General features: G+C 38.5%; 1 protein-coding gene across 4 annotated transcripts in view; it reads left to right on the top strand.

Annotated features, from left to right (window-relative positions):
* The window catches only part of unc13bb (unc-13 homolog Bb (C. elegans)), a 124,685-nt gene that overhangs the window by 21,783 nt on the left and 79,512 nt on the right, over positions 1-23,390 (top strand). For 2 of the 4 annotated variants that reach the window (XM_079804880.1, XM_079804881.1), the window contains exons 3-4: positions 13,724-13,823; positions 21,630-23,323. Coding sequence is in view for 2 of the 4 variants with exons in the window: in XM_079804879.1 (XP_079661005.1) it covers positions 13,724-13,823 (100 nt within the window). In the remaining 2 variants the exon portion in view is untranslated. The remainder of the gene's footprint in view (positions 1-13,723; positions 13,824-21,629; positions 23,324-23,390) is intronic. The other 2 variants (XM_079804879.1, XM_079804878.1) reach the window with 1 other exon arrangement.

Here is a 23,390-nt window from a genome sequence, read left to right as displayed (position 1 = left end):
AGTTTTTAAGGGAGGTTTGAAGCGCTAAACCTATATGCAAATTGAATGGTCTATGCCTAGGGCAATGTTTAGATCTAAAATTAACTCTTAAAAAGGATTCTCCCTCAAAATGAAACTTCTGTCATTAACTCACCTTCATGTTGTTCCATTTACATATATTCATTTAGCAGATGTTGTTTTATCCAAAGCGATTTTCAAATGAGGAAAACAACATGCGAGGTAATAAACACGAGCAGTGCCAGCAATGCAAAGTTTCAGACATCATTCAGAATAGTACAAGGTAGAACAGGGAGTGATTAAGGAATAGTGAAAGCATAGATTTTTTCTTCTTCTTCTGCAGGATGCTGTTAAGTGCACGGTTTCATCTGTTTCTTGAATATTGTCAGAGATTCGACTGTCTGGATAGTAGGGATGCCACAATTCTCAATATAATATTGAACCGTTCGGTACGCCATTCATGGTTCAATACGCGCTTGTGAATTGCGGTTTTCTCGGTTTTGCATTTAATTAATTATTTTTCTACAAATTCTATCATTTGCCTCCATCCCAATACTGAACAACGCGACATACATTCACATCACACGTTAGTGGTAGAGTTATACTCACAGAACACTATAGATATTCACAATCAAGAAAGTTCATTATTTGCATGCGCTTTAAAGCCTTGCCGGTTTCATTCGCGTGCGCGGTTTTAACATGCGCTTTTCGGAGCGCGCGCACTAAACGGCTGTCAAACACGTGATTACTGGTCTGGACTAAATAGTCGTTTTACTGCGCTAATACTGTCAAATACACACAAGGTTAACATAAACACAGTCGGTTATGTCTAAAGTGAAAGTAAAATCGCATGTGTCTGTATATTAGATGCAGTATATTAGACAACAGCGCAGAAGTTAACACGCGTTCCTTAAAGGGACAGTTCATCTCTAAAATTATGTCATTATTTACTCACTCAAATATTGTTTCAAACCTGTATTCATTTCTCGATGACAGAATTTTCATTTTTGAATGAACTATCCCTTTAATGTTAACAAAAGACAAAGAGAAAATCACTCAATGCTCTTGACTGAAAAACTAATACAGTAGCTAAGAATCAATGTATATTTTTATTATAGTTATAGTTTTATATTTTTATTTTTACATTCATTCATTCAATTTCATACTTTAATGCTGCTGTACTGCTCTGAGCTGCCAGTGTAAATCTTTATATATATATATATATATATTTTATATTATACAATACACTAGGAATACAAGGTTTTTTTTAAAGTAAAGTTTTAAGTTTATGGTAGGTTTTTCAGTTCTTTTAAGTAAAATAAAGAAAGAGTATTGCAATTCTCCTATTATTTCTATTGGTATTTTTTCTCCTTAACCTCTTGCTGTTCCTGTCGCCTAAGAATAGAATAACAAAAAACTGATGTGACAAGCCATCAGAACCGAACCGAACCGAAAACCTTGGTTAAAAACCGAGGTATGTATTGAACCGTGGACTAACTGTATTGTTGCATCCCTACTGGATAGTGTTGGGAAGGTCATTCCACCAGCAAGGAACGGTGAACAAAAGAGTGATTTTGTTCCTCTCTGATATGGTACCACAAGGCACCGCTCAAGTTACCAAGTTACCAACTGCAGGCTCCTGAAGGGCATGTAGACTCATAAGAGAAGACTGGAGGTAGGAGGGTACAGAGGCCGTGGCTGTCCTGTAGACAAGGACCAATGTCTTGAACTTGATGCGAGCCGCAGATGGAAGCCAGCGCAGAGAGATAAACCGAGTGCTACGTGGGCTCTCGACTCATTGAAGAACAGTCTAGCTGCTGTGTTCTGGATCATTTGTAGGGGTTTGATTGTACATGTTGGAAGTCCAGCCAGAAGAGCTTTGCAGTAGACCAGGCTAGAAATGGCAAGAGCCGGGAGGAATAATGCTCAGTTACACTGTAAACCTGAATAAGTTGGGCCAACTCAAAAAAATTGAGGTAATCAGTTACATAAAGTCATGCATGTTAATTGCTCCTAACTTGAAGTACTGAGTTCCATAAATATTTTGCTAGCTATAACAAACTGATTCAGAAATTGCCAATTTGCTATTTTGCTATATGTGCATGGTATAGCACTTACTGAATAAGTACAGCAACATAAAACATGTAACTTACCTGATCTCAAACCAAGCAACATGCGCCAAAAACCCACATTAACAGAAACTCTTCTAAATTAGCATAACAACATTAATCACTTCTAAATCTCCCTTTCCATTAATCTTGCACAAAAAAAACCATAATATAACACTTACTTTTAGCATTTACTCTCCCTTTCGAGGGCCATGGGCAAAGCATGCTGGGAAATAAGTTTCAGTTAAACTTAAGTTAGTCTAAATTCAAAGGAAATTAGTTCATACAACTCAAAACAATGAAACTTGAAAGTTTACTTGAAATATGTCAGTTTTGTGATTGTGAACTCAAAAGAGAAAAAAAGTTCTAAATACTCATAACAGTTAATTTAACTGATCTAATTTGTTTCATGTAAGTTTGTCCTACTCAAACCAGTATTTTGAGCGTTCGGGTTAATAGTGCAACCCTCTACAATGTGAGTAAAACACTCGCATATGCGAGTAAATCATCACTCTGGGCGATTAAATAATATCTATCATTAGCCGTTGGCTAATAAAGTCTCAGATTTTACTCGCCAGTGTGTGTGTGTGTGTGTTAGATGCTAAGAATAAGTTTAGCATAAATATATTTTTACTCACTGAACACTATGAATGAGTGCTTGAGAGTTTCGCTCTTGTCAAGCGATCTATACGATTTCAAATCAGCTCATCTGACATACCGTGAACTCTAGTGTGAAGAACTCCGTCGCTTTGCTGAGCGCGTTTCTCACACACACATGCACGTGAGGGAGGGAGAGAGAGCGCGTGCGAGAGAGTCTTAAATACCACGTAAAATCGACGCGCGACATGTTAACAATATTCTTTGTTGTATTTTCCTGTCAAAATCAACATGATTAATATTCATGAACCCAGCAGCTCATCAATCCTTAGTGCGTTGTATATTGTTATTAGTAGTAGAATTAGTAGTATTATTATTATCTTTTAATAATATAATATAATTACTCTTATCTTTTTTTTTACAGAAACACCAACAATATCTTAAGCACCACCACCAGTCCAAAGTTCAGTTAAATAACAAATATGCATTAATACATGCTTTCTAACAATTTTAGTTCTAATTACTAAAGTACTCATTATATAGTGCTTGATTATCATAATATCATAACATAGTCTAATTCTGACTGATGTTAAGCGTGTACGTTCAGATATTTAAAAAGCTGTGCCATTTTACAAAGATTGATACATTTGGTGGTATATAAGTATAAGTTTAAGTATAATATAACATCATAAAGTATTCAGTCTGGCGACTAAACAAAAAAATGTACTAGCCAAAGGAGATTCTATTGCCAAGGTGTGCGTAGAGTGTTGCAGTGGAAGAGCCTGGTCTTCCTGATGTTGTGCAGTGCAAACCTATATAATGGTTCTGTTGTTGCAATGTGGTCTTTGAAGGTCAGCTGGTCATCAAAGATTACCCTTGCCGAACGTGATTGGATTATTGTTGATGAACCTACACTCTAAAAAACACTGGGTTAAAAACAACCCAATTTGGGTAGTTTCCCTAAGGACTGGGTAAATATAGGACAGAGCACATGTTGGGTTAATTTTACCCAGCAAATTGAGTTATTTAACCCAGCGTAATCGTTGATTTGTTTTTACTATAATACTAGTTTATTTTTTATTTTTTACTTCGTAAAAGAATGAATGTTTATGGATTGATTTAAATCATCAGATCATATTTGACAGCATAGCATATTTGATATAGTTTTTTAAAACATATTAACTACATTTAAGCTCGTTTAACAAATATTAGAAGTAAAAATGAAACATTTAAAATTAATTCAAGTGTAATCATCCAGTCTCCGCTGTCCCGTTTCCACCGTAATGGTGCTGGATTTCGTGCCAGAGCTTGTATCATGTTCAGCGGGGGAACTTCTGACTTTAGACCGCCGCCCTGCATTTCACTCGTAGCCGAAATATGCTGTGACTGACTCCATAACCTGTCCATAAACAATCATGATAACATATTTTAACTTAATTTCTGTATTTTAAAAAAAATAAAATTATAAACATTTTATGCAAGGCATTAGGTGTTTCCATCACGCAAAAATACCGGCGCGACACTCGTTTAGGCGACTCGCATCACGCTCCAGCATGTTGCTTTGCATATAATTAAACTATATACAGCACAATAATTAATTTATAGATTAAAATGTACACAAACCTGTATTTTACTGAAGACATGCACCAATATGACAGAGCTGCACTATTTTCCCCTGAAAAGGTCACAAAAAGCCTACAATAAATAACTCACCCCCTGGGTTATGTTATGTTTGACCCAGGAACTGGGTAACACAAAAACTACCCAAACGTTGAAAAAACAACCCAAAAAATTGACTCAAAAGATTTTTTGGAGTGTAGTTGGATGGTGAAATTGTGCTTTACTGTTGGAATGACCGGGAGGACGTGAAGCTTCTTCACTAGGTTGTGTTGCAGGTGAAATGTGTGTTATCAGCAAGCAATGGTAGGAGAAACTGTACCTCGTTAATGGGTCCCAGCAATTTTGTCTATATGGAGAATAGGAAGGGTCCAAAAATCGATCCCTGAGGTACCCCGGTGACAAGTTGATTTGTTTTGGATACCTGCACATTCTATGGACCCAAAAGAAAAGGTTTTTGAAAAATGTCTTGGAGTCAGATTCTCTAAACAGTGCAAATTACTGTGAGACTGCAATCCCATAATAGTGCAGATGGGATCAGAAAGTTCTGCGGGTGATCTACTGACAATGCACAGATTAAAGAACACAGACACAGCAGCTCATTTCCAATTATGACTAATGCAATTGACCAAGAGCAGCACAAATTAGCGTGGGGTTGCAAAGCCGTATATAATTAGGTGCAGGTAATCTACTGACACCTCAAAAATAACGTGATTTGGCAAACAGTATGTTCGGATAATGTCATCTTCTGGCATCTCAATTAAATTTAACATAAGTGGAGAAAATTATCTCCCTTCTAGCACACGCTGTCTGTTCTTTGCAGCATCTCTTCGCAGCAACTATCACAGTCATGTCAACTTTTTCAGCGTTAAATACGTTAAATAATGGCACCAATACCAGTAAACAAAACAAACACAAAAAAACCCCTGACATTTTTCAAAATAAATTTTGTTTCACAGAATTTTTTGCCAATTTGAGATCAAGTTTGGGTACATTTAGAGGACAATAAGTATATTGGGATAATAAACCCCCCGCTAAAAACCTGGTTTATCTGAACTGACGGGCCGCTCACTCCCTCTGAGACCCTTGAGCACTCTTAATTCAGATCACACCCGATCCTGAATGTCCCAATCGCTCCGCGCCATCACTTAAACAAACATGCACATGTCAGACTGCAATACTGTTTCACTGGCTCTATTGTGTCAGAGAGTAAACAGTCTTTTGAGAATAGGCCCGTCGGCCTCTGTCTGTCTGTGACAGGTGGCTCTTTTGTGTTCCATCGCTTGAGAGTGTTTACTTTACCTCTCTAAAACCACTAAGATTGTTTCAGCCAGAGCCAGGCTTGTCCTGCCTCTAATTGTGTGAATGCGTGTGACCTATATTAGACAGAAATTGCTGGATTGTGTTGCAAGATTATTTGGGCCATATTTTAGTGCTTTTTTGGAACTTGCCTTTTAATGCTCTGAAATGCATATCACTATATTCTAAACAGGTTAACTTTTAGTAAAGGTGCACTATGTAATAAATGTTTCAGTAAGATATCCAAAAACCACTAGGCCAGTGTTATTCTGTTCAGTTGAGTACTTACAATATCCCAAATGTTTCCTATTTGTAAATCGTGAGAAATGGCTATTTTAACCAAGGAGCCGGGACCAAGCGGCAACCTCCCGCAGTTTCTCTTGAAGCCAATACGGAAGTCCATATTTTTTTACTGTTACGTGTGAGGGAGTCGCCTGTCGATTGCGTCATATCTGCGTTACCCTCGGTTTCCGATTTTATTTTGCAGAAACGCTTTACTCTTACTGCAGTGTGCAACAAGTGTCATAGCAGCCACCGAGCGAACGCACAGAGTAAAGTCATAACATAATTTTCAACGCACTCAGATGTATCTAATATGATAAACAGAGCTGCGTTACCTCATACTCATGAACGGAAGAGCAGAAGTGGCGCCGGCGACTGTGGCATAATAAAAGTCCCGCTGCTCGCGGGGCGTGTGTTGCATTCATCTCTCATTAACAATCGCTCCAGCGGCCTTGCTCAGCTCCACAACACATGGTCCTGTTCTGCTTCAAAGTATGAAGTACTAAGGCGAGAATGTACAACCCCAAATCAGAAAAAGTTGGGACAGTATGGAAAACACAAAAAAAAAAAAAAGTGATTTCTAAATTTACTTTGACTTGTATTTCATTGCAGACAATATGAACACAAAATATTTCATGTTTGTCTGGTCAACTTCATGTCATTTGTAAATATGCCTCATTTCCTGTCATTCAGACCTGCAACACATTTCAAAAAAAGTTGGGACAGGAGCAATTTAGGGCTAGTAATGAGGTAAAATTGTTAAATAATGATGTGATTTGAAACAGGTGATGTCAACAGGTGATTGTAAATATGATTTGGTACAAAAGCAGCATCCAAGAAAGGTCTAATCCTTTAGGAGCAAAGATGGGCAGAGGATCGCCAGTTTGCCAACAAATACGTGAGAAAATTAGGAAGAGGAAGAGATTTGGATATTTCACATTCAACAGTGCATAACATAATTAAAAGATTCAAGGAATCTGGAGGAATTTCAGTACGTAAAGGACAAGGGCGCAAGCCTAAGCTGAACAACCGTGATCTCCGATCCCTCAGGCGGCACTGCATCATGAATCGTCATTCATCTATAAGCGATATCACCACATGGGCTCAGGACTACTTTGGCAAACCTTTGTCAAGTACCACAATACGTAGTTACATCCACAAATGCCAGTTAAAACTGTACTGTGCCAAAAGGAAGCCCTATGTTAACAGTGTCCAGAAGCGCCGTTGACTTCTCTGGGCTCGGAGGCATCTGGGATGGACCATCACACAGTGGAAACGTGTACTGTGGTCAGATGAATCAGTATTTCTGGTATTTTTTGGGTGGAATGGATGCCGTGTGCTCCGGACCAAAGAAGAAAAGGATCATCGTGACTGTTACCAGCAACAAGTCCAAAAGCCAGGGTCTGTCATGGTATGGGGTTGTGTCAGTGCCCTTGGCAAAGTTAACTTGCACTTCTGTGAAGGCACCATTAATGCTGAAAAGTACATAGAGATTTTTGGAGCATAATATGCTGCCTTCAAGAAGACATCTTTTCCAGGGACGTCCATGCATATTTCAACAAGACAATGCAAAACCACATTCTGCACACATTACAAAGTCCTGGCTGCGGAGGAAGAGGGTACGGGTACTTGACTGGCCTGCCTGCAGTCCCGACCTGTCTCCAATAGAGAATGTGTGGCGCATTTTGAAGTGCAAAATGCGTCAACGAAGACCCCGTACTGTTGCCCACCTTAAGACTTGTTTGCTGGAAGAATGGGACAAAATTACACCTGAAACACTTCATCACTTGGTGTCTTCAGTCCCTAAACGTCTTTTTAAGTGTTGTGAAAAGGAATGGCAACATTACAAAGTGGTAAATGCTTTACTGTCCCAACTTTTTTTTAAATGTGTTGCAGGTCTGAATGACAGGAAAGGATGCATATTTACAAATGACATGAAGTTGACCAGACAAGTTCATAGTGTCTGCAATGAAATACAAGTCAAAGTAAATTTAGAAATCACTTCTTTTTTTTTTTTTTTGCGTTTTCCATACTGTCCCAACTTTTTCTGATTTGGGGTTGTATATTAAGTAAACAAGAAAGGAAACTTTTAATCAGCGTTTACCAATAATTCAGAATTATTATCCTTACAGTTTATTTATTACCTTATATAAAATAAGAGAGTGGAATATACATAGAAATGTTTATACGTTAAAAAATGTATTTGTCACATTTACTATATATTTACTGTTTTTATTTTTTTTATCAAATAAATGATAAAAAAAATAAATGTATTAAATACGTTGTCATCTATGCTGGAGGCATTAATGACTCGTACACCATCAGTTGAATTTTGTATCTGTGAATTTTTTTTAATTTCCTAACGACATAAACCATAACTTAAGTATTTTTCCTTAGTCCACCACTATTCGGCAGAAACTGTTTGTTGACGTAGCATAACTTCAGAAACTGCGCACCTACAGGAATCCCTCATGTGATCCTGCATATACAAACTGCAAATCCATCCCAAACCTCATACAAGATTCATCAGGATTGTGGAACGGAAATGTCAGATCTCGATTGTACGGTACCTTTAACTAATTTAATGGAAAACTCAACTGGAGTCAATAATGAATAGAGACGTGGTGCAGTCATGAAGAAAATCATCATGTTCCCATGAAACTTCAGGCAGATGTTGTTCAAATTTATGTTGGATATTCAGAGTTTTGTTGGTTCACTTAGTAGCAAATAAACTAGATATCCATGTCACTTTTGAATGTACAGAAATTCTATAAGTCTACACTAATTTATGCATTTTTTTCCCCCATCAGGTTGAAGACATCACTGATGTGAGATATTTCAATTCAAAAATCCTTCAGATGCTAAAAGCCACATAAAACCAAAATAAACTCTGTTTGGCTACTTTTGATGTCAGTCAGACAGACCTTTCCTGTCTACGTGGGTGGTTCTTGGCCAGAATAAGCTTAAATCTGGGCTAGACTTTATCCTAATAGTCAAAAGTATGGCTATGTGAGACTAATATTATTTAGATTTAAATTTACAGTTTACAATTTTACTCACTTGATATGCATTTCTGTAGCTTTTCCCCACCTCGCTCTCTCCTACGCTACCTGACATAATGGATAATCAGGAGACATGCTGAATCCGTAATTGCCATCTGAATGAAAAGCAGCTCTTTGCTAATCCGCCCAGGTGTGATGCATAATGTCATAGTTTTGTCTCTCGAGATGTTCACTGATTAGTTCCTGTCAACCCCAGTGTCCACCTGTTTGGAGAGCCAAAGCTTAGAGTGGATTTCAGTGGCAGTTCACTGCTTTTTCAGTTAAAAACATCGTGACCAGAACAAAATCTTCCCTCTTTGTATTTATATATATATACACACACACACACACACACACACACACACACACACACACACACACACACACACACACACACACACACACACACACACACACACACACACACACACACACACACACACACACACACACACACACACACACACACACACACACACACACACACACACACACACACACACACACACACACACACACACACACACACACACACACACACACACACACACACACACACACACACACACACACACACACATACATATACACACACATACATACATACATACATACATACATATACATACATACATACATACATACATATACATACATACATACATACATACATACATATACATACATACATACATATACATACATACATACATACATATATATACACATACATACATACATATACATATGTATGTATATATATATATATACATATGTATGTATATATATATGTGTATATATATGTATATATATATATATACAAAATATGCATATGTGACCTTGAAACTACTAGAAAGTACTCAAATACTTGAGTTTGAACAATGTATCTTTTTTTTCATCTTCCATGCTTTGCAGACCTTTTTATATTCACAAACAGCTATATTACACACTACATGAAAGGTAATATCCGGAAAAGAATAAAAGGGGCACTTTAATTTGGAAAAACCGAATGCTCTAATGAGTCATACAAAATAACACAAGGAACATGTACTAAAGCAGTACAAGCAGCTGCTCGTTCTAGCAGGTCTCCTATCTTTGTCAATGGGTTGAATGGTATTTTTGACCCCTGTGTCTGATGGTTTGTGTTACATTTTCGTGTGTCCTTTGTCTTTGTGGAAACCGTTTGAAACAAGGAAACAAACACAGTGAAGCACAGCTGACGTCCCTTCCACTCTTCTCATGAGCTAGACCTATTGACACAAAGATATCCAGTTGTGCTTTAAAAAAGCGATGGATGCAATACGTTATTAGTGTTGTCAACTGACATGAAAATGGAGTGTGATTAATACAATTAAATACAATAAAATATAATAATAAACAGCAATTATTATTCTTATTATTATTACTACTAGATTTTTATTATTTTAAATATTATTATTACGAATGTAAATCTTAATGTTTTTTTATTTATTTTTTATAAATTGTGTAAAATCCTTATGAAAAAAAGGGCATCATGCAGATTTAAGACCATTTTCTTGGACTAAAATGTTATGGACCGGTAACAACAATGGTCAATAAGACAATTGAACATTATTTTACCCTTTTCCAGACAATCTTGGCACATTGAAATAGCAGGTGTCATGTAATGCGTCACAATAATATTGTGTCAGCTCTCTGAATCTTTAGATGTTTGTTAGGGTGGGAGTAGAGCACTGGGCGGCACGCTGGCAGAGTGTATCATCGGGCACGTGTTGACCGGCCCCCCTCGCTGGCAAACAGGAAATGAAGTGTTGGTTATGTCACTGTCTCAGTAATCCTTCTGCAGTCGTCACTAGTGCGTACGTGTGTTTGTGTGCATGTTTGTTTGCATGCGTATAAAGAACCGTCCTCATGAATTTGACTTGAAAATATTTTTTATATGCATGCTTTACTTGAGTCAATTACTGTACATGTCACACATTTTTTGGGGAATACATTAAATATGCAACTTGAATATACCATAGACTTAAAAATGTCAGGGTGTGCAACTGTCCGGATATCATAATAAACAAAGAAAAACAAACTCCTTAATTGCATTTAAGTAGTTAATTTAGTAGAAAGTAGTAGAATTAAGTAGGCTTAATTATTGATAATTGATTGTTAGAAAAAAACAATTATATTGTAGTAAAACTGCTCATTAAAAATGGAGTTTTTTTCCTGCCAAATCAAAGTCATGTGGTGCTACCAACATTCAGAAGCATGCAGAAGAACACATAAAACAGGAAATGATATCACAGTAAAGACCCCTGCAGACCCTCTATGTGAAGGCTTAAGTATGAGCAATGGTTGTAATAATGCTTTCCTTCGCTAATTATAAAATTAGGCAAACCAAATGAAACCAGAAACTTGGCTGGGGTCAATTACGTTTCAAATCTTTACAGGTAATAGCGATAAATTCTCGCTTTGTGGTATAAAATTCCATGTGAGGCAAAAAATCCCAAAGAACTGATGCTAAAGTGATGCTTTTTCGGCTCTGTTGAGGATCTGATGTGAGATTATGGAGGTCAGGGCTCTGTCTGTCTCTCATTGGTGTTGGGGGAGGGGAATCACACTAATCTTTACTCTCACTCAGCACTACAGCATTATTGCTCAGGCTTTATTTAGTCACAGTACTGCCACATGTGCTCTGGGATTCCCAGACAAACTTGACCAACCAGCATGCGCATAGTCATTATTTTTATGTGTCAATACTCTTACTTTAGAAGCATGCAAAACTTTTTTTCTTTGCTTGCAGTAATTGCCACAGCCACTAGGTCTACAGAGTTTTTTTTTGCACGTTTCTGTTAGATTATCAGCTAGCTTTAGTGGTTTCTAGGAGTCAAAATAGCCAGAATATTCGAGGTATAATTCATTTCTGTAGCGCAAACTATGAGGGATTGTTTTTAAAGACCCCATGAAATTGAACATGTTCCTTTCCTATGTTGATGTACGTTTTGAAATAAGAAGGTGGGACCAAACTACAGAGCCCCGCACATGCCATGCAGGAAAAAAATAGATATTTTTCCGTTTCCCCATTTTAGTTAAATCGTGGCCTCATTCTAATTCACTCTAGTCAAGTCGTGGCCATGTTATACTAATTTGTTCTCTCATTTTAGTTCAATTGTAGCCATATTTTATTAAAAAAAATAATAATTCCCCCTATATGTCATGTGCGTGTGTCCATATGGGACATATCAAATGCCTTATCCTTTTTTCTTTTTAAATAGCCATTAGCCTTTAGCTTACTTAACAGCGCAAACATGATTTGCTACTTGTTATTGCTAGATATTAGGGGGAGGGGCATTCTCATTCTAGAGAGCATTTGATTGGACCAAAAAATGGACACGACCATGAGTGCAGGATGCCTCATCATTTTCTTTGGTCCATTTTACCTGAAGATTTTTACTTGTAATTTTTATATATACAGTGAGGAAAATAAGTATTTGAACACCCTGCTAATTTGCAAGTTCTCCCACTTAGAAATCATGGAGGGGTCTGAAATTGTCATCGTAGGTGCATGTCCACTGTGAGACATAATCTAAAAAAAAAAATCCAGAAATCACAATATATGATTTTTTAACTATTTATTTGTATGATACAGCTGCAAATAAGTATTTGAACACCTGTCTATCAGCTAGAATTCTGACCCTCAAAGACCTGTTAGTCTGCCTTTAAAATGTCCACCTCCACTCCATTTATTATCCTAAATTAGATGCACCTGTTTGAGGTCGTTAGCTGCATAAAGACACCTGTCCACCCCATACAATCAGTAAGAATCCAACTACTAACATGGCCAAGACCAAAGAGCTGTCCAAAGACACTAGAGACAAAATTGTACACCTCCACAAGGCTGGAAAGGGCTACGGGGAAATTGCCAAGCAGCTTGGTGAAAAAAGGTCCACTATTGGAAGAATCATTAGAAAATGGAAGAAGCTAAACATGACTGTCAATCTCCCTTGGACTGGGGCTCCATGCAAGATCTCACCTTGTGGGGTCTCAATTATCCTAAGAAAGGTGAGAAATCAGCCCAGAACTACACGGGAGGAGCTGGTCAATGACCTGAAAAGAGCTGGGATCACGGTTTCCAAGGTTACTGTTGGTAATACACTAAGACGTCATGGTTTGAAATCATGCATGGCACGGAAGGTTCCCCTGCTTAAACCAGCACATGTCCAGGTCCGTCTTAAGTTTGCCAATGACCATTTGGATGATCCAGAGGAGTCGTGGGAGAACGTCATGTGGTCAGATGAGACAAAATATAACTTTTTGGTCATAATTCCACTAAACGTGTTTGGAGGAAGAAGAATGATGAGTACCATCTCAAGAACACCATCCCTACTGTGAAGCATGGGGGTGGTAGCATCATGCTTTGGGGGTGTTTTTCTGCACATGGGACAGGGCGACTGCACTGTATTAAGGAGAGGATGACCGGGGCCACTGCTTTGTTTACGTTTTGTATATCTGCAGTTCTAGATGTTTGATTGACGAATATAGACTATTGATATAGACCGTTATTTCCTTACACGCAGGCTCAGAATGCACATGCTAGTTGGCAGTCACCTCACCTGTAGTCTTTGTGGTGTGTTCAAACGCAACCTTTTGTCCCAGACACAGCTGATGTGAGTGCGTTGCCATTGGTTCTTTGACGTGGTCTTAAAATACTTAGGGTTCCAAACCAATCCAATTCAATTACTTTGAAAACACCCAAAAAATATTTTAATTAAAAAACTGTATATAAACATGCATTTTCTGCTTTATTTCTAGATAAATTCAACGCCTATGTGACGCTGAAAGTTCAAAATGTGAAGAGTACCACCATCACTGTGCGGGGAGACCAGCCATGCTGGGAGCAGGACTTCATGTTGTAAGTTTATTTATTACAACCCGTTGCTGTAACGGCACTTACCAGTCTGTTGTTGCTAATGTACTGATAAATTACTATGTGGTAGGGAAATGTCCTTTGTAGAGGGTCTGGATTTCTTTCCACTAGTCATTCAACTGCAACAGCAGTGAGATATAACTAACCTTGCAACCACACACACACACACACACACACACACACACACTCTCTGCTTTTAAAGCTTTTGTTGGCAAACTAATGAGCTTCTCTCAGCCACCAAGAAAACAACCCGGATAATCAGGTTGTCAGTGTGTCACGTTCCACATCTAGACCTAGTCGGTTCCTTAAAGGTGAAATGTGTAATTTTCTGTGTTAAGTTTCTTTCATGATTCACATGATATAACTTCCCAGTGATGACCTCATCTATTTGTTCTGTAACAATGACAGAAAATGGGGGTATAGGATACGCATACAAGTGTAGGATGACTAGATATCAGATGTTGCAGATTTAGAACCACATTCGAAAGTGACCTAAATTGCATGAAAAAAAAACAACTAATCTCTGATCTCTAATGTATTTTTGTTGTTGACATGCATGCAACAAAATCCGCCCTCTTCCAAGTATCAGTGAAAATTGTGTAACAGTGTACATGTGGCCTTGGTTTTGGTGGTTTTCGATATTTTGGTTCTATGCTACTTTTTTTTATTAAATAATGTTAAAAGAATGTAGTTTAGAATGCAACAATATTGATTCTGGCTTTATGGCTCTTACGCAGAGAACTTTTCTTTTTCTCTATGCCAAGGACAGGTGGCTTGCTCCAGGAAATGAAACTGGCTCTGTGTTCCTTGTCACTCATTTGTTTCTGTCTCAGAGACTGTTTATTTAGATTCCCGCCCTGTCCTCACATTACATCCATGTGTTCTTGTGCTGGATGTGTGTTTTTGTTTGCGCAGTCACTGGGAGGTGGTTGTCTAGTTAGTTTCTCGGCTTATCTGGACTGCGGTTTCACACTTATAGGGCCCTATTTTAATGATCTGAGGGCATGGTCTGAAGCGCATGGCGCAGCTGCACTTAGGGCGTGTCCGAATCCACTTTTTGCTAGTTTAGCGATGGAAAAAACAATGGTCAAAAAGAGTTGTACCTAGTCTCTTAAAGAGCCATGGGTGTGTTTTGGGCGTAACGTGCAATAAACCAATCAGAGTCTCACTTCCCATTCCCTTTAAAAGCCAGTTGTGCTTGCACCATGGTAGATTCTCTATTTAAATGGCGGAATTTGTGAGAGAGGAATCCTTTTATTTCTTCTTTTTAATATGCGCATCCCTGTGTGTGTAAAAAACAGAGTGTGCATGCTTTGTGCACCAGCCTATGTGCGCATATTACTAACGCGCCCTTTAAAGGGGCTATATGCGTTTTTTTCTGAAATTTAAACTCGCGACTGACACCTGTGGCCAAAAAACAGAACTGCTCTTATTTTCTGCTCGCTCTCGCAGCGGTGGTGACGTCACATCCGCAGACAGCGCAGGAAAAAAACGACCCGCCAGAAAATAGGAAAAATAGGATACAGGCTTATAGGTGCACCCACTGTGAGCGGACAAGGTGTCAGTATGCTCATCAGGAGATGTTTGAGTCATAAATGGTAAAATAAAAAGGCTATTGTTACGTTTATTTTGGGGAAAAAGTTGCATATAGCCCCTTTAAGTAACACAAAAAATACTGCACTATTGACTTTAGACCAGGTTTTTGTTGGTCAATGGTTCAGTCGTTTTCAGTTGCCTAAAAATAGCAACGGGCCAAAAAATAGAGCAGTGTGCCTGAACACACCTTGTATTCAGACCAGCATGCCGATGGGCGATCAGATGGGCGCGAGTACATTTGCTATTTAAAGTGGTGATGAATTGAGAAATCAACTTTCCCTTGAGCCTTTGATATATAAAAGTTCATCGTAATATAAGAATATCCTGTAAGTTTCAGAGCTGAAAACGTCCTTGTTAGTCAAAGAAAAGCTTTTATTGACACCAGGCCCAGAAAACGAGAGATCTTAGAATATGTCGACCACTGACGTCATAGAATGCAGAAGCGCCACCTCAAGCCCTGCCCACCGACTCGTGGAGCTAAACGTGTCGCTACCCAGCAATAAACATGCCGGTTCCAGCTCACGTGCGTAAGACATTGCGCGTTTGTTCGCTTCATTTCACTGCAGAATCGATTGTAAACAAGAGACAGGTCGAGACTGGATTTGCAGACATATTGAGATTAAAACACAATGCTGTGCCTTCTATATTGGATCCGACAGGAATGGTGCAACACACTTATGTGAGTAAAACATGTTTTTTTTTGTTAGTATTGCATTGTTACAGATCGTTTGATGTCTATTGATTACATACCTTGGCACGCTGTCACAGGCTAGAGGTGTTATTAGTTCATTCGTGATCAGACTCAGACTTGTAAAGGCAGTGCTCGCAAAGCCCAACGTCCCGGGGCTATGCGTTTTTCAGACGGGCTATCACCGGCCTGCCGGCTGGCTATAGTGAAATAACATTCCTTTCTTGCGCGCACTCGCGTGTACGGTTCGTGGTTATTCACTGATGATTGGGCCGGCCAAGTAATACAGAAATAACATTCCAATCAATGGCGGGTGGATGAGAGCTGAATCATTGTGTTTGTTTGATAAAGATATTTTTCGAGCCCTGTGAGCGTTTCTCCAGACGCTTTCAAAACAATTCCCACATGCACTGAGGGGAGCTGAAGCTCATTAAATATGCAAATCTTATCCAATCCTAGCCGTGGGCGTTTACTTCCAAGTCTTCAGTGCGGCACGCCCATCAAAACCGAGCGTTTTTCAGAGAGCCTCAAAACCAAGGCAGAAAATAGCCTATTACTTATTCATTATGATGTTTTTGAATGTAAAAAACGAACGTCATAAGGCGCTGGACGTGAAAATGATAACTGCATCGGGCTGACACTTGCATTGCGCCGGGTGGATGATTTTCTGCATGTAGTCTTGAATTTGCTTGAACTATTAAGCATTATATTCTTTTGTCCTTGTAACATTATACTAAATATTTGTATATTTATCACACTAAATCAGTGGAACTCAACCTGGTTGACACATTTCTTTTGTTTACTTTACTAAATGTTTTTTCAGTGACCAAAAATCTGTAGTTTTATACACTATATTGCCAAAAGTATTGGGACAGCCCTCCAAATCATTAAATTCAGGTGTTCCAATCACTTCCATGGCCACAGGTGTATAAAATCAAGCAGCTAGGCATGCAGACTGATTCTACAAACATTTGTGAAAGAATGGGTCGCTCTCAGGAGCTCAGTGAATTCAAGCGTGGTACCGTGATGGGTTGCTTCAGATTAGCTCAAGAACAGTGCGTAGTGAGCTTCATGGAATGGGTTTCCATGGCCGAGTAGTTGCATCCGATTCCAAGCCTTACATAACCAAGTGCAATACAAAGCGTCGGATGCAGTGGTGTAAAGCACGCCGCTACTGGACTCTAGAGCAGTGTAGACGTGTTCCTGGAGTGACTAATCACGCTACTCTGTCTGGCAACCCGATGGATGAGTCTGGGTTTGTCGGTTGCCAGGAGAACGTACTTGTCTGACTGCATTGTGCCAAGTATAAAGTTTGGTGGAGGGAGGATTATGGTGTGGGGTTGTTTTTCAGGGGTTGGACTTGGCCCCTTAGTTCCAGTGAAAGGAACTCTTAATGCTTCAGCATACCAAGACATTTTGGACAATTTCATGCTCCCAGCTTTGTGGGAACAGATGGTCACTTCCTGTTCCAACATGACTGCACACCAGTGCACAAAGCATCGGTCCATAAAGACATAGATGAGCGAGTTTGGTGTGGAGGAACTTGACTGGCCTGCACAGAGTAATGACCTCAACCCGATAGAACACCTTTGGGATTAATTAGAACAGAGACTGAGAGCCAGGCCTTCTCGTCCAACATCAGTTCCCGACCTTGCAAATGTGCTTCTAGAAGAATGGTCAAAAATTCCCATAAACACACTCCTTAACCTTGTGGAAAGCCTTCCCAGAAGAGTTGAAGCTGTTATACTCCAACTCCGTGTTAAACCCTATGGATTAAGAATGGGATGTCATTAAAGGCAGGTGTCCCTAAAAATTTGGCAATATAGTGTATATACAGTAAGTATTTTTAGAAATAAGTATAGTATATCCAGATATACACATAAGTGACATAATATTGGCAGTGCATTATGAGAATTTCTTGGTCAATGGTGCGTTTTTTTTATGTGGTTGGTAACCGCTACTTCTTTGAATGTGTTGTGTGGGATATTCACCAGGAATTTGTCAATTAAACAAACATCTTTTTTTAAGAATGAAATCAAGCGCCAGCGTTAGATTTGGCAGGCCACGTAGTCAAGCTCCGCTATCAGCTGATTGGGAAATTCTAACTCCGCCCCTCTTTCAGCTGATCTGTTTCAGCTGATCTTATGCTCTCAATTGGCTTCTCTCAAACAGGGCGGCTTACTTAAGCATAGCTTCACTTCAATCTGCCTGCTTGGACGCTTCTGCTGCACGCTGCTTTGCAATCAGGATAAGAATTTATGGTTTTCCTATGCTTTATCATCTATGCATTTTGTGCAGTCTGCTTTATCAAATCACCAAACCATACACAAGGCTTTTTAAAGTGCAATTGCCTTTCACGTTGTATTCATGTATCAAACGGAGCTACAGCAATTCTATGTTCGTTTTGAGTGAGATAAGTAGGCTATGTGTTGGCTAATGATTCAATCACGCAATGTGAGCACTATTTTGGCAAATATGTATTCAATATTTACATACTTGCGTAAGACGAACGTGAGCTGCAGCTGCATTTTCATCAGAATTATACCAGGACATGTACTATTTCGTAACTATGGGAGCAGTAACAATTATGACCATGTGTTGGATACTTTCGTCAGCTTATTACTAGACTAACTGCTGTCTCGTACGAATGATTTATTTATTTATTTATTTTTCCCAGCTTACCCGAGTATGGCGGTTCAAGTCTAACGTTACAAGCTATTTCCTCAACGAAAGCAACCCCACTTGCTGAGCCTGTTATTTTATCATTTGGCAAACGTTTTACTGGGTTTTGGGTCTCGGGCTCTGGGATACGTGCTCCATTGCAGCGTGTTTGCAGCGATGGGTGGCGGCCGATTGTCATGAACGTGATCCTGAGAGGTGGCCGTCAGAGAGGTATTTATTAGTTAAAATCACTCACTGCTCAAATGCATGTTTTGCTTTAAAACAAGATTTGTCAGGAGCTAATTAAATGTGGAATTCGGCAAGCAAAACAGAATCATATCACAAGGAATTGTGCAGTGCGAAATATAGCGAGAGCAATTCGCCCCCACACGGTTCACCTCACATTCATTCAGGTTGTAAACGTAAACTCGCGTTTTCGTCGCATGGTTCACAAACTGTCTAATTTGGAGTTTGCATCGCTGCATTATTTTCATGGACTCTCTGAAGGTATACTAATATGTTATGTGACTGACTCGAGAACAATTTCAGAGAAATCTGCACTCCACAAATTAAGTATATCAAGCCTATGTCTCAGCTGGCAATTTCACACTCATTCATCTGTCTTCACGAAGCTAAGTTTATTTTTAACTCTGTTAAAATTATCAGGTCATTGGCAACGTAATTGACAATGGTATCTGCATTGCTTAAGCTTAGTCGTTTTCAGTAAAATGCTAGGCTTATGGATATTGTTCTTGTCTCTATAGTTGGTATTTGTAAATTGTAACTCATTTTAAGCTAAAGTTGATATGGGAAATTTTGTCTAAACTATAGTTGCGATTGGGAACACATTTGTCTTAAAGCTATTATTAATATTGGAAGTGCTCGTTCTTAAAGCTATATCTAATATTGAGTGCTTGCCTTAAAGCTATACTTATATTGGAAATGCTTGTTATTAAAGTTATAGCTAATATCGGAAGTGCTTGTCTTAAAGCTATAATATTGAAAGTGCTCATTCTTAAAGCTAAAGTTGCTATTAGAAATATTGTCTTAAGCTATAGTTGAAATCGGGAACGCACTCGTTCTTAAAGCTATAATATCGGAAGTGCTCATTCTTAAAGCTATAGTTAATATTGGAAATGCTTGTTCTTAAAGCTATAATTAATGTAGGATATGCTGTTATTAAAGCTATAATTAATATCAGAAGTGCTTGGTCTCAAAGCTATAATTAATATTGGAAGTGCTCATTCTTAAAGCTATAATTAATATAATATTGAAAGTGCTCATTTGTAAAGCTATAATTAATATCGGGAGTGCTTGTCCTTAGAGCTATAATTAATATCGGAAGTACTTGTCTTAAAGCTAAATTAATTTTCGAAGTGCTCATTCTTAAAAGCTATAATTAATATTGGAAATGCTTGTTCTTAAAGCTACAGTTACTATCGGAAGTGCTTGTTCTTAAAGCTATAATTAATATTGGGAATGCTTGTATTAAAGCTATAATTAATATTGGGAATGCTCGTTCTTAAAGCTATAATTAATATTGGGAATGCTTGTCTTAAAGCTATAGTTAACATCGGAAGTGCCTGTTATTAAAGCTATAATTAATATTTGGAATGCTCGTTATTAAAGCTATAATTAATATCGGAAGTGCCTGTTATTAAAGCTATAATTAATATTGGGAATGCTTGTTATTAAAGCTATAATTAATATCGGAAGTGCCTGTTATTAAAGCTATAATTAATATCGGGAATGCTTGTTATTAAAGTTATAATTAATATTGGGGAATGCTTGTTATTAAAGCTATAGTTAACATCGGAAGTGCTTGTTCTTGAAGCTATAATTAATATGGGAAAAGCTTGTTCTTAAAGCTATAGTTAATATCAGTAGTGCTCGTCATTAAAGCTATAATTAATATTGGAAATACTTGTTCTTAAAGCTATAGTTAATATCGGAAGTGCTTGTTCTTAAAGCTATAATTAAAATTGGAAGTGCTTCTTATTAAGGTTATAATTAATATTGGAAGTGCTTGTTCTTGAAGCTATAATTAATATCGGAAATGCTTGTTCTTGAAGCTACGGTAATATCGGAAGTGCTTGTTATTAAATCTATAATTAATATTGGAAATGCTTGTTCTTAAAGCTATAATTAATATTGGAAATGCTTGTTCTTAAAGCTATAGTTAATATTGGGATATATGCGTGTTCTTAAAGCTGTAATATTGGAAGTGCTTGTTGTTATAGCTATAGTGATATTGGGAACATGCTTGGTAAAACTATAAGTATATTGGAAATAGCTTGTTGTTAAAGCTATGGTGTCAGGAACATGCTTGTCTTAAAGCGATATAGCTACTGGAAAACTACGTTTTCTCAAGCTATAGATGTTGGAAATGGGCTTGTCTTAAAGCGATATCATTAGCTATTGTAGAGTTTGGAAACGTGCTCGTTTTAAAACTGTAGGTGCTATTGGAAACACACTTGTTCTTAAAGTTATAACTAACTTTAGAGTAGAACTTTGGAGGTACTTTTCAGATTTGATTAAGATTACCACAACACTATTTTTCTGGTGTATCAACTTGCACCGATTACTCTTTCACCCTTAGACTCACCCTAAATAATAAGCTTTTCCTCAAAGCTATAGGCACTATGGGAATTTGATATTATTAAAGCGGTAGTTTAAACCTGATATATTGCTAATACGTTTTACTCGCGGTCACATGACCTCACATTTCTTATGTATCAATTTATTCCTAGCACTTCAGCATAATCCTAAGCACACTAAACTGATAGGATAAGGGGATGAATGGCGTTTTATCTCTGAATCTGACTCTGCTTTGTCATCTATGTTAGCCTACCTGAGGAGCCATCCACAAGCTGTTCAACAGGATCCATTATTTGTCTTGGAGGAGGGAAAGCTTGTGCCCAGAGTCTGGTTTGCTTCCTGTCTCCGCCTGCTATGCCTACCGCAAGCTTCCCTCAGAGCATTATACAGCTCATTCTCTGTGCATAGAGGCTGCTACAACTGCCGCTTCCTGCAACTGCAACTCCAGTCTCTACATTGAGGCCATGAGGCGATGTGTCTTCAGCCGCTTATGTTCGTTATATTTGGCCCGATGCGTGAGCCATCCATTAGAAACCTATGAGTGCTGCTCCATATATAAATTTAAATTACTTATATTATTAGCGGTTACATTCATCATGCTAGCTTCACGTAGATTGATTAGATCTTACAATTAAAATCAGTTAGACGACCTTCTCGGAACGCTTTTTTATTTTTTGGATCCTCCGTGGCTCTTCGATTAGAAGGAAGAGCCAGGGAGGATTGCCCGGTATGGTCTGTTGGGGGGATTTTCGCTACTTTTTTTAAATAGGAGGATTGCCCCTAGAAGCTGCTGCTGTTCCCTGTTTTTGATTTCATGGAGCTCACCATGATAACGAAGGGAAATTAAGAACAGCGCCATATCGCCTATTTACTATTTATTTACTTGTATCATTAACTGTAGCTACATTCCTCGTGCTAGCTTCACATAGATTACATTTTCTCATCTTCGTATCCTCTGCTGTCTCTTCAATCAGCTGGAAGAGCCAGGAAGGATTGCCTGGTATGGTCTGTTGGGGGATTTGCTCTGCCCTCCCAGTTAAATGGGAGGTCGTCCCCAGAATCTCCTGCTGTTCCCTGTCTTGGCTTTTCATGGAGCTCATTAAAGGATGGGGAATTTAGAACCGAGCCATACCGCCAAATCTAAATCTTTACAAAATATGCAATTAAAAAATTGTACTAAATGTTTGTCTATTGTGTTTTTTGACTTTAGTGGACCTGACAGAAATCAAGCGCCAGCGTTAGTTCTGGCAGGCCACGTAGTCAAGCTCCGCTATCAGCTGATTGGGAAATTCTAACTCCGCCCCTCTTTCAGCTGATCTGTTTCAGCTGATCTTATGCTCTCAATTGGCTTCTCTCAAACAGGGCGGCTTACTTAAGCATAGCTTCACTTCAATCTGCCTGCTTGGACGCTTCTGCTGCACGCTACTTTGCAACCCACCTCCTCCCCAGGTTCTCCTTAAATTGCTAACTTAATCATGTCATTCTGTTGTCATTGATGCATGCTCTGTTCTAAATGGGGGATTTGCTCTGCCCTCCCAGTTAAATGGGAGGTCGTCCCCAGAATCTGCTGCTGTTCCCTGTCTTGGCTTTTCATGGAGCTCATGAAAGGATGGGGAATTTAGAACAGAGCCATACCGCCAAATCTAAATCTTTACAAAATATGCAATTAAAAAATTGTACTAAATGTTTGTCTATTGTGTTTTTTGACTTTAGTGGACCTGACAGAAGTGGAAAACGCACTGAAGTTTCTACTGAAGCGTTTGCTATTGATTAGCAAATCAGTTTCTCCATGCAAATTTTTTAAAGGGATTTTTGCTTGGAAAATCTGACTGTTGTGATTTCATTCTCAAGCTTGTGAAAACACAAGAGAAGCTTCATATCGTCTAGTAATGGAATGGAAAGTTCCTAACATTGATGAATTCTTCAGTCCTCCTGAGTAAAGGTGCAATGACACATAATAAAGGCAGTTCTGAAATGTGTAGCCACTTCAGATCATAGTGAATTAAATA

This window comes from Gobio gobio, assembly GCF_949357685.1.
Source record: "Gobio gobio genome assembly, chromosome: 22".
Taxonomy (NCBI): Eukaryota; Metazoa; Chordata; class Actinopteri; order Cypriniformes; family Gobionidae; genus Gobio; species Gobio gobio.
This window is presented reverse-complemented; position numbering and strand designations above follow the sequence as displayed.